This window comes from Cervus canadensis, chromosome 23 (assembly GCF_019320065.1).
Source record: "Cervus canadensis isolate Bull #8, Minnesota chromosome 23, ASM1932006v1, whole genome shotgun sequence".
NCBI lineage: Eukaryota > Metazoa > Chordata > Mammalia > Artiodactyla > Cervidae > Cervus > Cervus canadensis.
Genome location: NC_057408.1, coordinates 4,838,548 through 4,854,576, shown reverse-complemented (window position 1 = coordinate 4,854,576; position 16,029 = coordinate 4,838,548). Strand labels below are relative to the sequence as shown.

At 42.4% G+C, this 16,029-nt stretch overlaps 1 protein-coding gene across 6 annotated transcripts; it reads left to right on the top strand.

Annotated features, from left to right (window-relative positions):
- The first annotated feature begins 271 nt into the window (after positions 1-271).
- On the top strand, positions 272-5,221 carry C23H18orf32 (chromosome 23 C18orf32 homolog). Of its 6 annotated transcripts, none has more exons than XM_043444075.1 (4): positions 895-997; positions 1,926-1,971; positions 3,349-3,536; positions 4,499-5,221. In XM_043444075.1, exons 3-4 carry the CDS (start codon positions 3,372-3,374, stop codon positions 4,562-4,564), a joined length of 231 nt encoding a protein of 76 aa, XP_043300010.1. In that variant the 5' UTR covers positions 895-997; positions 1,926-1,971; positions 3,349-3,371; the 3' UTR covers positions 4,565-5,221. The 6 variants fall into 6 exon arrangements, 5 of the variants coding, with proteins under 5 accessions (XP_043300007.1, XP_043300008.1, XP_043300010.1 ...); XM_043444076.1 differs by lacking the exon at positions 895-997 and adding an exon at positions 1,003-1,083; XM_043444073.1 differs by lacking the exon at positions 1,926-1,971 and having other exon boundaries at positions 821-997.
- Positions 5,222-16,029: the final 10,808 nt, after the last annotated feature.

Genomic DNA, 16,029 nt, shown 5'->3' with positions numbered 1-16,029 from the left:
GACCCCACGGGACTGTAGCTTGTCAGGCTTCTTTGTCCATGGAATTCTCCAGGCAAGAATACTGGAGTGGACTGCCATTCCCTTCTCCAGAGGTACTTTCCAACCCAGGGATCGAAGCCTGGTCTCCTGCGTTGAAGGCAGGTTCTTTACTGTTTGAGCTACCACAATGTAGGATCAGTGAAAGTTGCTCAGTCGTGTCCGACTCTGCGACCCCACAGACTACAGTCCATGGAATTCTCCAGGCCAGAACACGAGTGGGTACGCATTCCCTTCTCCGGGGGATCTTCCCAATCCAGGGATCAAACCCAGGTTTCCCGCAATGCGGGCAGATTCTTTACCAGCTGAGCTACCAGGGAAGCCCAGGAGCAATCAAAGACTAGCTGATAGCAGCTGTCCCAGTGGGAGTGAAGTGGTACGGCCATTATTTGTAAGATAAATCCCTCTCGAAAGCGACTTGAATGTTAATTTTCCGTGCTCTGTAATTTAAGACACTTGTAGTGGGTCTTAAAATGGGGAAGGAAGTGGCAACCCACTCCGGAATTCTTGGCCGGGAAATCCTACGGACAGGATACTGGCCGGCTACAGTCCATTGGGTCGCAAAAAGTCGGAGACCTAGCGACTAAACAGGATGAGGAGCTCAGCCACAGCTGCATTCGAAAACATCCTAGCCGTCACTGTGAAGCAAGCTTCCATACAGGTGGTGAGCCGCTCGCAAAGGCGCCATCCTCCGGGCCCAGCGTCGTGGGTGTCGCTCGGCGACGGAGCACCTGGGAAAGCGAGTTCTTCCACCTCGCCTACAGGCTCGAATGAGGGCTGCAGCCGCGCCGGAAGTCGTCCACGCCCCCAGCGGGCGACCCGTTACGTCCAGCGCGTCGTCAGGCTGACGCAGGCGCGCCTTTGTCGGCCCCTCCTGCGGTACCATTGGCTCGGCTCGGCGCGTCCCCGCGACCCTCCTTCCGGAAGCGTGGATACTGTTCCTGAGACTTGATCGTCGCCGGTGAGCCGGGCCGGGTAGTGGCCTGGGGGGATCGGGGCGGCGTGGGCGGCGGCCTCGGTGCGCAGCGCGGTTCTCCTGCCCTCACGGTACACCAGCCCCCAGCCCCGCGCGTCTGCCTCCCGCCCACCTCGCCCTTTGCCTGCCCTGCGCCCGCGTCCACCCGCTCCTGCCTCCTCTTACTCCGGATCCGCTCTCTGGCCTGAACTGTCGGTATCACTTTTTATTATCGTCACCCCCTTTCGCTCTTCCTCTCTCCTGTCTCTCAGTCCTTACCTTTGACTCGGCCTGTCCCGCTCTCTTTTGTCTCCAGACCGATTTCTGGAGGACTGATCCTTCCAGGAGCTGACGTTCCCCCTCCTCAGCTGCTGCCTGTTCTCATAGAGCGTCAGCTATTTCCTGTCCATTGTATTGGACTGAGTCGAATGAAAGAAATTCCTCTCCTCCAACAGTTTCGATCCATTTATCTCACTGTGTTGTAATATTCGATAATTGGCTTGGAGACAGTAAATGAAATTATTTTTTATCAACTTATCATAGCCACCTCTAGACCTTTCTAAGCCACAGTTTCTAGGCCTTTCTAAGCCATAATTATGACAGAAGTAACTAGTAGTAATTGTTCTTGAGAATTTATTTAAAGCAATTTCAAGTAGGTTAGAAACGTGAATCTTTATGATGGAACGGTTGCAAGTCATCGTATTATCCTAGTGCTCGGTAGCATTGCCAGTTGTTTTGAAGGGTTTCGTTTTTTAAAGTTTGTTAGAAAGGGGAATAACATGATGATTGTGTGTTTTGGGAAGGGGAAATGCAAGAGCGTTTAGCTAGGAAACTAGAATTAGGAGTTCTGGTTTTAGCCAGCTCTAGTTACCTAAAGTGTGGGCTTTGGACAGGTTACAATTTTTGAATCTGTTTTGGGTTTTTTTTCTTTTAGTAACAACACTTAAATAGTGCTTACCATATGCGGACACTGTTCTGAGGTTTGTATTCCTATTATCTAGTCCACACTACATCCCTTTGATATAGGTACTAATATATATCTTCTTTTCACACATGGAAGAATTAAGGCACTGTCTGGTCAAGTGCTCAGGAACACTGTCTAGAAAAGAATGAAAGCAGGTCTCAAATCCAGGCAGCTGCCCTGGTTCCTGCTTGATTATTATGCTGTGGTACTTGTAAGACCTAAACCAATCTGAAGCTCTTCAGATGAGATTCTAAAAGTCTATTAGCCCAAAATATTCCTTGTAAAATGCTGAAAAAGACTCTTGCTTCTTTGGTTTATTTTGATCAGAGGATATGTTCTTAAAATTTTGGAGCAAAATATTTTTGGCAAATTCCTAAATTATTTTAATTTGCCTAGCACGTGTGTGCGCTCACTTGGCTTCAGTTGTGTCTGACTTTGTGACCCTGTGGACCATAGCCTGCCAGGCTCCACTGTCCATGGGATTCTCCAGGCAGAAATACTGAAGTGGGTTGCTGTGCCCTCCCCCAGGGGGTCTGCCTACGTCCAGCCTGCGTCTCTTCCATCTCCGCCTTTGCGGGCGGTCTCTTTACCACCACCCGTGCCTCCTGAGACTAGAGGACTGTTTTAAAGAATCCAGTTATGAATCCTTTGTAAAATAGTGGTCATTCCCTGATGTACATGTACATTTTTATTTCAGATTGGATTATCTATGTCATCCCTCGCTTGTGTTGTGAATCATTTTAAATTGCCTAGTTTAACAATGCTTACTCATTCACCAGTAATTACTCCGAATTCCTTAATGTTTTGGTGACTCCTTTTCTTTATATGTAAATGGAAACACCAAGTACCCAACCTGACTAGGTGTTTTGAAGATTAATTGAGTTGATGTGGGTAAAGGGCTTAATTGCCTCATCCTCAGTGCTAAGAAGTGTTGGATGACCCTATGACTGTAGCCCTCCAGGCTCCTCTGTCCATGGGATCTCCCAGGCGAGGATACTAGAGTGAGTTGCCATCTCCTCCAGGGGATCTTCCCCACCCAGGGACTGAACCCATTGTCTCTTGCATTGACAGGCGGATTCCTTACCACTGAGCCACCTGGGAAGCCCTGTCTTTCCTTTTATCACCAAATTTATGGTTGTGAAACAGTGATTGGAAAGTTTTGGAGGCAGGCTTATCCTCACTCTTATTTTCAAGTCTACCACCTGTTGCTCCTTTCCCTTGTAGATAGCAGCATTTTAATGAATAGACTCTTGCTTTACAATAGTACCTGTAGTGTGGTTTAAGTTTTTCCTTCAGTGTAGAAATAGTCTTTTCATATATTTTAATCTAGGTATATTCCTTCAGTCATTAGTCTATGATGACCTAATTTGTTTTTTCCGCTGTTTGTCAATAGTTCAGGAACTCACATCTGGGACAATGGTGTGCATTCCCTGCATCGTCATTCCAGTTCTGCTCTGGGTCTACAAAAAGTTCTTGGAGCCATATATATACCCTCTGATCTCCCCCTTTGTTAGCCGTATGTGGCCTCAGAAAGCTATACGAGAAACCAACGATAAAAACAAAGGCAAAGTAGACTATAAGGTAAGAACATTAAAATGCCTTGAATGGGTGGGAGCGGTATAGTCAGGGTAAAATAGTGACTTTTGGAAAATCAAGTTCTTTGAACCATAGTGACTTTTGGAAAGTTAAGTTCTTTGAACCAGAAGCTTCATTAATATGTTTAAATTTCCAGAGAAGGAGAAATACCATATGATATCCCTTATATAAATTATACAAATGAACTTACTTACAAAACAGAGACAGACTTACAAAACATGGTTGCCAGAGAGAAGAGATAGAGAGTTTGGAATGGTCATATACACACTGCTATTTTTAAAATGGATTACCAACTAGGACCTACTGTATAGCACATGGAATTCTGCTCAGTGTTATGTGGCAGCCTGGATTTGAGGGGTTTTGGGGGAGAATGGATGCATGTATGTGTATGGCTGAGTCCCTTCATTGTTCACCTGAAACTATCACAACATTGTTAATCAGCTGTACTCCAATACAAAAGAAAAAGTTCAAAAGAAAAAAACTACTAAAGTCTAAATTTCTCTCTTTTTTAAAATAGGGGTTTGGAATTTTCTATTTATAATTAACACTTGGTTTAAATTAAGGTTTTAAGTAAGTCCTCTGATTTATGCATTGGCTACTTGCAAGATAGTAACAGTATTTCCTGTCTGGTAAGAGTAATGGTAAATAGCTAATAGAGGACAAAAGATGATTCTGAATAAGCCAGTTTCTCTGATTGATAACTTTGATAAGAGATGTAATGAGTAGATTCATAGAGGTTTTCTTCTTGTAATGCAGTTATTTTTTAAATGAATATTTAGACAACTGTGTTTTCTTTAGTGTTGGTGATTATTAAATTCAATCACCTGCACGAATTTAGCCATCCTGCACGTTTCCAGTAGTTTTTCATTCTGAAGTTTGTGTTTTTAAAGAGAATATCTCTTATAATGTCTTTTTTTGTAATGATATCTAATATTTTTTCATTTTAGGGTGCAGACATAAATGGATTACCAACAAGAGGACCAACAGAAATCTGTGATAAAAAGAAAGACTAAACTGATTGTCCCGAAGGATCTCATTGTTTTAAAAATGGACCTGATACTATGAAGCACCTTCTTTGTAATTGTCTCTGATCTTTTTCCAAGACCAGAATTTGGGTTAGATATTAATAGTTTAGATATTTACCTGACACTAATCAGGGAATACCTGGTATTTGTATTTAAAATGTAGCTAGTTATATTTAACGACCTCATTCCTGAGTTCCTTTTTCATTAAAGTAGCTTTCATTTCCTTTATTGCAGTTTTAAAAATATGAATAAATATATAAGATTTGTGCCAGTAGACACTGTTACTAAATCAGTACCTAGAAGTCCCTGGGGGCTCTAGCTTTTATTCGGGCTCTTCAAATTTGAGCAGCGTAATTTTACTGTGAAACATTGCAGTGAGACTGTGCAGTCAAATGAAAGGTAGTTTTTGGAGATGATAAAAACTTGAAATAAAGATGTAGTTACTGTCCAACTCAAAGGAGTAGCTTATCTGTGAGAATAGTAATTACTATTTATTGCTCTGAGGAAGATAGAAAAGATAGGGAAATAGGGGAAACCTCTCTGGAAAATGGAACATCTTTTACATAAATGTCTAATGTGTAATATAAAATTCTAATCCTTGTTTTGTTCCTTCTGTTCCTACAAATGTATTAAATATTCAGTTTAGCTTGTTGTTCTTTTTTCTTTTAAATATTTAAAAGCAAGATTTTTTAACTGCATCAGAAAGCAGGATTGGAATAGTGTGATGGCATCAGAATAGTTATGGGGCAGTGATACTTTATTCTTTTAAAAAAAAATTTAGATTGTGTCAGTTACTTTGTTCCATAGTAATACACCCTAAAGTTAGTGGGTTTTAGCAACAGTGATGTGACTGGTAAGTTACTTGCTGGTCTGGGCCTGTCCGCATGGTCTTTGATCCCTGGGCTTCTTCCCTCTACTATTGGGATATACAAATATTCAAAGATGGCAAGACATATCTTTATATAATGTTTGTTCTCTCTGAAGCAAGGAGAAGTTAGAAGGAATGCCCCACCTTGGGTCCCCAGTGAAGTCCTGGATCTTAACTGAGGCTCTGTTAAACTCTGTCTGGTTAAGTCATTGATCCACCTTGAACTTCCTTTGATAGAAATGAGTCTGTTTCAGCTTTTCTACCCCAGGGCACCTGAGGGATTAGATAAATTCCTGTTAGCTGCTAAATCCAGTTGATTAATTTAGATTGCTTTTTAAGGTATTAAAAACTATATTGTGAAAGTAGTAGATGTTCATAGTAGAACAATGCTAGGACAGGTTAAATGAAAAATGTTCTTTCTCTACTCTCATTCCTTTATTCTGGCTCCAAAGATGGTAACCACTATTAGCTTTTCCTATAGCCGTCTAGCAACTTTGTTAAGTGTAGTTTTTATTAAACATACCATTTTTTAAAAACCAAATAATATTGCAAGGTTTATAATATCCTTCTTCTCATAGTCCCCAAAGGATTTACTCATTTAGCTGTTGCTTTTATCTCATGATTTATCTTCATATTTCTAAGTGATACATGTATACAATTTTTGGAGCTATCAGCTGTAAACGTTAATGACTTCTGCCATGACTGAGATATAGCTATTTTACACTATATTCCCTCTTCTCCCATACATCCTCCAAATACTATTTTTGTAAATTTTGAGTCAAAATTTGCAAAATTTTACCTATTGATCAGTATATATTATCATCATGTGTGCTCTAGATGTCTTCCATTTGTCCCTCCAAATCTTTGCTTCCCTCACCCTACCCTCCCGCTTAAGAAAGCTGTATGGACTACCTCAGTGGGCTTCCTGTGACCTCTGGGATCTGTTGGTTTGGCCAGTGGTATCTGCAGCAGGAGATGGGAGAGAGTAAAGGAAAGTGTGAGGTCAGGGTATTTTTTTCCTTGGCTCCTTCCCTTCAGGGTGTCTTCAGGCCAGATGTGTTCCTCAGCCAGAAGTCACTGAACCTCGTGGTGACCAACTCCACACGACTCCCAGTTTCCACTAACCTCTCCCTCTCCTTGCCTCTTTGGGCCTAGGGGTGATGGCATCTGTTAGTAGTGGCTCTGGGTCACTGCTTTATCTCAGCTACCGTCGTCTCCTTGCTGGGACACTGATGGGATGAGCAGGTGACTACAGCTCCCTGCTTGGGTTGTGGGTGTAGTGCGATGGAGTTGCCCTTCACAGAGCATTGCTTTCCTGCAGTTGCTCCCTTTTCTCCCCCTACACTTCCTGCATTGACTAGTTGCTGCCTGGGTGCAGGGTGCAGGGGCAGTCCTTAGGACTTCTCTTCACCACTCCTGTGTTGCATGTCTTGTTCCCTGGATCCCGCATCTTCCTCTGTTGGTTTACTCCTTCAGTGTTCCTGAAGCATACCAATTTTTCTAATTCAGTACTGAATTTCATAAAGTTAACATAGATAATTTTGAAAAGTGATCCCCTAGATCATTCCAGTTCATTTAAACCTCTACCTTCCTTAGAACTGCTGATTTTCTAAGGCCATTTCTACTTCTAGCAGTCTCACATCAGAGAGAGAGACTAGTGGTTCCCAATCTTGTATTTTTACATACTACTAAAAAATATATTTTTTAAAAAGTTGAGGAGTGGATTTCCCTGGTGGTCCAGTGGTTTAGAATCTGCCTTGCAGTGCAGGGGACACAGGTTTGATCCCTGGTCCAAGAACTAAGATTCCACTTGCCACAGAGCAACTAAGCCCAAGTGCTGGAGCCTGAGTGCTGAAATAAAGAGCCAGTGCTGCCAGGAATTTCTTAAAAAGTTGAAGAGGATGATCCATAGTTGTTAGGGGAAGCACACTGTCTGAAACCGCCCGCCCTGGCCAGGCACCATAGTAACCATTTGCATGAGTTGTTTTAGACAGGTCCTGGTAAGGAACACGGAACTAATAAGCCTCCACCAACCTGAGGAGTTCGGGAAAGGTCAAGATGAGATACCACATGTCCGACCACCTCCCAGAATCCTCTCTGGCATTCATCTGGGCTGAACAAGGATGCACCACCAGAAAGGACTCTTGAGTTAGAATGATTGGCTAAAGACAACCAATGGGAAACTAATCCCATCACCTTAAAACCGAGACTGCAAGCCATGTGACAGCTGTTGGTTCCCTGACCCTACTGTTCTCTGCTGGGGCACCCTTTCCCAATAAAATCTCTTGCTTTTTCAGCACATGTGTCTCCTCGGACAATTCATTTCCGTGTGTTAGACAAGAGCCTGGTTTCGGCCCTGGAGGGGGTCCTCCTTCCTGCAACATAGGTGCCAACTTTTTATTTTGCCAAGTGGGAATGTATTAAAATGATGTGAATTTATTATCACCATTATTTCATAAAAGACATTTTGACAGCAAAAGAGTGAAAAGGAACATGGGAATAAAGAGTAACAATAGCCTATTAACATGAATACATTTATAAAGGATATCTTTGTGTTTTCATGAGAAATTCACAATTTTGGCCATGTTTTTCTTTTTATGGTCTATCCTTGGACTGGATTTGGTAGTCACTGTTCTATACCACACAACTATTATCTTGCTCCACGCCATATCAGCCCTAACATGTCAGTCTATATTATATGTATGTTAGGTGTAGAGTCTAGGATTCCAAAGCCATACCCTTAAATTGTCTTGACATATTGACCCCCTGCAGAGCAGTCACAGTGGCTGATACCTTGTCAGACCTTAGTGGGAATAATGGGGCAGAAGTGGAGAAGAGTGTAGAATAATCAACGTTGACTTGTTTTCAAGGTTTGATTTTACCCACCTTTAGCATGACTTTATCTTAACTGAGTTTGCAAGAACTGATTTTGTGCTAGTTAACTGCATTTCCTGTCTCTTGGACATTTTCTCAGTCCTTTAAGGCTCTCCTGAAAGACTTGGGTTTTGTCATGTCTTTTTCATTATTGAGCTTCATTCCAAGGAAACAAGTGAGTCAGCACTACTCAAAATGACCCCTTCTGATGTGTTGATCTGTTCAACAGATTGATGGGATTGAAAAGAACTACCCACTGAGCCTAAGCCTCTTGAGCTACCTAAAGCTAAATGTCCCAGGTTCACTTATAATCAAAAGAAAAAAAGGGGAAGGGAAGTTCTCTTGTGGTTTCCTCCCAACATAACCAGCTAGTTCTGTCCTCAAAGTCATATTTGTTAATAAGGCAAACAGTTCTTAAGAAAGACAGACTACCGGTAGATGTATTTAAGTGAAGGGAGAGGTTAGATTGAGAAGGTGTGACTGAGAAGGGCAGTGTATGTTGGAGTAGCTGCAAAATATACTTAAACACTCCAAATGTTGAGCTGGTATGGACCTTCAGATACACCTAACCCCATCCTCTCATTTCTGCTAAAATGGTTGCTGCTGCTGCTGCTAAGTCACTTCACTTGTGTCTGACTCTGGGCGACAGCCCACCAGACTCCGCCATCCCTGGGATTCTCCAGGCAAGAACACTGGAGTGGGTTGCCATTTCCTTCTCCAATGCATGAAAGTGAAAAGTGAAAGTGAAGTCGCTCAGTCATGTCCGACTCTTTGAGACCCCATGGACTGCAGCCCATTAGGCTCCTCCGTCCATGGGATTTTCCAGGCAAGGTACTGGAGTGGGTTGCCATTGCTTTCTCCATCTAAAATGGTTAAATGGCCTAAAAAAAAATAACCCAGATGTTGGAACAGGGCAAGTCTTCTGCAGGACTGCTATGTACACTTGTGCTATGTGCACTGCCCATTTTCAGAGGGTTCCGTTCACACAGAAAACAATTGTAAGTGATGCCCCAAGATCTATACATAGCACATCCGCAGTCCTAGAGGTCCTGCTCCTGACTTGTAATTCAGCGGGTAAAGTTTCAGACTTCCTTGGTGTATTCATTTTCTGTTGTTGCATAACAGAGTATCACAAACTTAGTGGCTTAAAATAACATGAGTTCATTATCTCACATTTTCTGCAGGTCAGCCATATGGGTATGACATGGCTGGATTGTCCACTTAGGGTGTCACCAGGCTGAAACCAGGATGTTGCGGTTCTCATCTGGGATTCCAAGTTCACTGGTTCCCAGCAGAATTCATTTTCCTATGTCTGTAGCACTGAGGTTCCCACTTTTCTCTAGTCAGCCTGGAACTACTCTTAGCTCCTAGAGGCTATTTGTAGTTCCTGGGCGTGTGGCCCCTATAGTCAGCTCACAGTATGTATGTTCACTTTCTTCCAAGGAGGGCAGAGCACATCTTTGACTTCTAAACTGGGACCACCAGAGAAAATGCTTTTAAAGGGCTCATGTGATTATGTCAGGTCCAAGTAATTTCCCTAATTTAAGGTCAACTAATTTTGGATATTAATTACATCTGCAAAATTCTTTTGCAGCAGCATTTAGGTTAGTATTTGATTGGTATTTGGGAGAAGATATATGTACATCAGGGGCCAGGAACCCAGGGCAACTGTCTGAGAAGCTGCTGGAGGTGATGGAATTCCAGCTGAACTACTTCAAATCCTAAAAGATGATGCTGTTAGAGTGCTGCATTCAATATGCCTGCAAATTTGGAGAACTCAGCAGTGCCCACAGGACTGGAAAAGGTCAGTTTTCATTCTAATCCCAAAGAAGGGCAATACCAAAGAATCCAAACTACTGCACAATTGTGCTCATTTCATGTGCTAGCAAGGTAATGCTCAGAATCCTTCAAGCTAGGCTTCAGCAGTACATGAACCGAGAACATCCAATTGTACAAGCTGGATTTAGAAAAGGCAGAGGAACCAGAGATTAAATTGCCAGTACCCATTGGATGGATCACAATAAACTGGAAAATTTTTCAAGAGATGAGAATACCAAACCACCTTACCTGTCTCCTGAGGAAACTGTATGCAGGTCAAGAAGCAACAGTTATGCAACTAGACGTGGAAAAACAGACTGGTTCAAAATTGGGAAAGGAGCACGTCAAGGCTGAATACTGTCACCCTGCTTATTTAACTTTTATGCAGAGTACATCACGTGAAATGCCGGGCTGGATGAAGCACAAGCTGAAATCAGGATTGCCAGGAGAAATATCAATAACCTCAGATATGCAGATGATACCACCCTAGTCGCAGAAAGCGAAGAGGAACTAAAGAGCCTCTTGATGAATGTGAAAGAGGAGAGTGAAAAATCTGGCTTAAAACTCAACATTCAAAAATCTAAGATCATGGTATCTGGTCCCATCACTTCATGGCAAATAGATGGGAGAAATGGAAACAGTGACAGACTTTTATTTTCTTGGGCTCCAAAATCACTATAGATGGTGACTACAGCCATGGAATTAAAAGATGCCTGCTCCTTGGAAGAGAAACCATGAAAAACCTAGACAGTGTATTAAAAAGCAGAGACATTACTTTGCCTACAAATGTCCATATAGTAAAAGCTATGGTTTTTCCAGTAGTCATGTATGGATGTGAGATTGAACTATAAAGAAGGCCACTAAAGAATTGATACTTTTGAACTGTGGTGTTGGAGAAGACTTTTGAGAGTCTCTTGGACTGTGAGGAGATCCAATCAGTCAATCTTAAAGGAAATCAATCCTGAATATTCATTGGAAGGACTGATGCTGAAGCTCCTATATGCTTTAGCCACCTGATGTGAAGAGGCATCTCATTAGAAAAGACCCTGATGCTGGGAAAGATTGAAGGCAGGAGAAGAGGACCACAGAGGACATGATGGTTGGATGTCATCACCAACTCAACGGACATGAGTTTGAGCAAGCTCCGAGAGATGGTGAAGGACAGGGAGGCCTGGCCTGCTGCCGTCCCTGGGGTTGCAAAAGTCAGACACGATTGAGGGACTGAACAACAACAACATCCTAATTTGGCCCCAGCAGGAAGCAGACACAAATACACAGTGACTCCGCTCCTAAGTTCTTCCAGCATGAAGCAGAGGATAGCTCCACTATGCACTATTAGGAATTGCAGTGGTCTGGCTGTCCAGGTAACTTTTTTGCGAGGCGTGGCCTCAAGGCTCCAAATAAGAAAAGAGGAACAGGGACTCTGTGGACTTAGCTGTGCAGCTGGGCCCTCCTGCAGGCAGGAGGGACTTGAGAACAGAGCAACCTCTCACTCAGCCACCCAGTCAGCATCCCGGACCTGAGGAGTCACATCCTCTGAGCATTCTGGCAGCTGGGTCTTATCTGACTGCTAAAGGCTGGCATCACAGGGAATTCATCACCATTGCATGCAGGAGGCCTAAGGGACTTCTCATTCCAGTCTTCTGCTCAGCTTACTGGCTGTGCAGTGAGTGTCTGTGTCCTTGCAGGTCCCTAAGTCTCCGTTCCTCATCTCCAATAGACAGACTTGGTTAGTTGCCAGTGTCCCTTCCCAGTGGCAATTTTATTTGATTATCTGTTCATCCAGCCTCTGGATGAATCCAGCCTCTGCTTGAATACATGAAGTGATCAGAATCTCATTTTCCTTCCAGGTAGACCATTTCACTATTAGGAAGCTTAATTTTACTTCACAACATATTGTGAAGTGTTTTTCAGGCCATTAAATTAGCTTTCTACATCAACTCTTTCTCATAGGATTGTCTGGAGATTTAAATAAAATACAGTACATAGGTCATAACAACTTGTGAATGTTTGGTTGTTAGTATTGATCTTATTGTCAAAAAGTTCTTACATGGAACTGAAATCTGCAAGCTGTAACTTCAGACCTGTGGTCCTAATTTGGTTCCCTGGAACACCAAAAATAAATGGGTCATGACCTCTGAGAACAGTGATCATATTTTTCTCAAGTCTTCCCTCTCTTTTTTAAAAAAAAATTTATTTGGCTGCATCCAGTCTTGGTTGTGGCATTCGGTATCTTCACTGAGTCATCAGGAATTTTCATTAGGGTGCTCAGATGCTCTAGTTGTGGAGTTCAGGCTCAGGTGTTGTGGCATGTGGGCTTAGATGCTCCATTCCATGTGAGATCTTAGTTGCCTGACTAGGGATTGAACCCACACACCCCGAGTTGCAAGGCGGGTTCTTAATCACTGGACCACCAAGGAAATTCCTCTCAAGTCTTTTCTTTTTTTAAGTCTTTTCTTAATCTAATTGTGCATCCTCAGTGCTGTCAGCCATTTCACATTGGACATGAGAGCTCTCTCCCTCCTGATGGCCCTTCGCAGGATAATCTGGTTCTGGTTAATGTACAGTACATGTCCCTTAGGAGGGGCACCCGGAAACTGGCAGCTGTCAGTACCTGTGAGATGATTACCACCTGGATTATGCAGGTGAATTAAAATTTATAGAAAAAGGCATGCTACATGCATTATTTAATTTAATTCTCACAGCAACTATGACATATGAATGTGTTACTGTCTCTAGTAGAAAACTAGTCTCAAAAAGGTTAAGTGACTATTATGGGCTACATGTTTGTCTCCCCCGCCACACCCCAACCCCAATTTATATATTGAAGCCCTAACCCCAATGGAACAATATTAGGAGGTGGGGTCTTTTGGAGGTAATTAGGTTTGGGTGGGGTCATGAGGGTGGAGACCCCATGAGAGGACTAGAGTCTGTATTAGGAAAGAAAGAAACTAGCCCCTCTTTCTCCACCATGTGGGGCTACGATGGCAAGAGCCATCAGCAGACCAGGACGAGTGTTCTCACCAGATACCAGATGAGCCAGTGCCCTGATCGCCAGGGGCTGGGCTCCCCAACCTCCAGAATTGGGAGAAATAAGCATCTGTGGTTTGAGCCACCCAGTCTATGGTATTCAGTTACAGGAGATAACGAATAACTGACTAGGGTAGTGACTTTCTCAAATCGTTCAGCTCATAATTATGGAACCAGAATTCAAAGTCAAGTCTGACTCCGAAGTCTGCTCTTCTTTTTTCAGAAAAGTTGGAAATGGGAGCACTGTTCACCGACAGGCTTGAAACAATAATCTAGAGATAGTTTTGACACTGCTCGTGGAGTGGCCTTCTAACAGGCAGAGGTCTTTTTTGGCCCGTTAATTTCTGAGAGACAGCACCCTCCAGGTGAAGATTTGTTCACACGTGGAATCTATTCCAACTTGCAACACAGGAAAGCTGCACTTCCGGACTTTGTAAACTGGTAGTTATAAAAAAGTCAATTCAGGAGGTTTTGAGAGACCCCTGGTCTACCCATTTGGCTCCACTTTATGACCCAGCCCTTCTTTCCCTCCTGTATTTTTTTTTTAAACAATTATTTATTTTGCTTCGTTATGTCTTGGTTGCAGCTTTTTTATGTGGGATCTTGTGTTGCAGCACGTGGGCTTCTGTGTAATTGGCATGTGGGATCTTAGTTCCTGGACTAGGGATTGAACCTGCAGCCCCTGCATTACACGGCAGATTCTTAACCACTGGACCAGCAGTGAAGTCCCTCCTCCTGCTTTTAATGTTCTGAATTTTGTATTTCATGTGTTTGCAAGTCAGTTTAAATACTTTGGAGAAGAATCTAAACAAACTAACAACTGAATAATTAGCCCCAGCTCTTTCCCCTTTTCTCCATCATATCTAATCTGAGTTTTCCAGAGTACAGGCAAGCTCTTTTAGTAGCCTGTACTACTAACTGAATTTATAGTTATCTAATACCTTCTAGGATCCTTTTAATTTAAGCCATAACCTACCCATTTTTTAACAGTTTTCAGTTTACAGAATTTAAAAATATTTAATCATACTTTTTTTTTTTGGAATTGGTGATATGTTCATGAGGTAAAAAATTCACAAGTTATAAGAGTGCACACACGAAAGATTTCTTCTTCCTGTCCCGGTTCCCAGGAACCCAGTTCCCCTCCTAAGAGACAGTCAGGTTTACCAGTTTCTTCTAGAGTTATTTTTTGAAGGTGTAAGCAAATACACACATAGGTATGTATTTCTTTCTTTCTTTCTCTTTCTTTAAGTCACTGTTTAGTTTTCTTCTTTTGATTAAAAAGTATATCTTAAAAACATATCTTGACATCCAGTCCCATCACTTCATGGCAGATAGATGGGGAATCAATGGAAACAGTGACAGACTATTTTCTTGGGTTCCAAAATCACTGCAGCTATGATGATGGTGACTGCAGCCATGAAATTAAAAAATGTTTGCTCCTTGGAAGAAAAGCTATGACAAGCCTAGACAGCATATTAAAAAGCAGAGACATTATTTTGCCGACAAAGTTTCATCTAGTCAAAGCTATGGTTTTTTCCAGTAGTCATGTATGGATGTGAGAGTTGGACTATAAAGAAGGCTGAGTGCTGAAGAATTGATGCCTTCTAACTGTGGTGTTGGAGAAGACTCTTGAGGTTCCCTTGGACAGCAAGGAGATCAAACGAGTCAATCCTAAAGAAAATCAATCCTGAATATTCATTGGAAGGACTGATGCTGAAGCTGAAGCTCCAATACTTTGGCCACCTGATGCGAAGAACTGACTCATTAGAAAAGACCCTGATGCTGGAAAAGATTGAAGGTGGGAGGAGAAGGGGACGACAGGGGATGAGACAGTTGGACGGCATCACCAACTCAATGGACATGAGTTTGAACAAGCTCCAGGAGATGGTCAAGGACAGGGAAGACTGGCGTGTTGCAGTCCATGGGGTTGCAAAGAGTTGGACACGACTGAGCAACTGAATTGAACTAACTTAAAAAGAATACGTGTGTCTTGAAGATCAGTGGCTATTAGATTGCTTTTTCTCTTTTAACATTACCAAAAAAACTATAATCACACTTAATAACAGATTATTAAAATATAGGAAGCAAAAATGGGCAAAGTTGAAAGGAGAAAAGAGAAAGTTTATGATAATAGTTGGAGACTTCAATACAGCCCTCTCACTGATGGCTAGAACCACGAGAGAGAAGGTAAGTAGGGAAATAGAGGACTTGACCAACACAGTGAGTCAACTGGTTCTAACAGACACATGTAGAAAACTTTACTCAAAAACAAGAGGGTACACTTTCTTCTCAAGTGCACATGGGTCATTCTCATATAACAAGAAGCATATGTTAAGCCATAAACTGTCTCAATAGATTCAAAAGATAATATTATGTAGAGTATCCTCTCTGACCACAGTGAAAGGAAGTTAGAAATCAATAACAGAAGGACAACTGGAAAATTCACAAACATTTGGAAGTTAAAAACCACACTTTTTTTTTGTTTTTGGCCATGCCAAGTGGCATGTGGGATCTTACTTCACCAACCAGGCACTGAACCTGTGCCCCTTGCATTGGAAGGGTACAGTCTTAACTACTGGACTGCCAAAGAAGTCCCTAAAAAACACACTCATAAACAACTAGTGGATAAAAGAAGAATTCCCAAGGGAAATTAGAAACTGTCTTGAGGGAATTCCCTGGTGGGCCAGTGGTTAGGACTCCGAGCTTTCACTGCCAAGGGTGTAAGTTCAACTCCTGGTTGAGGAACCAAGATTCCCAAGCTGCATGATGTGCCCTCCCCTCCAAAAAACCCTTGAGACAAATGAAAATAAGAACACAATGTAACAAAACTTATGGGACACAGTGAAAACAGTGCTAAGTGAGA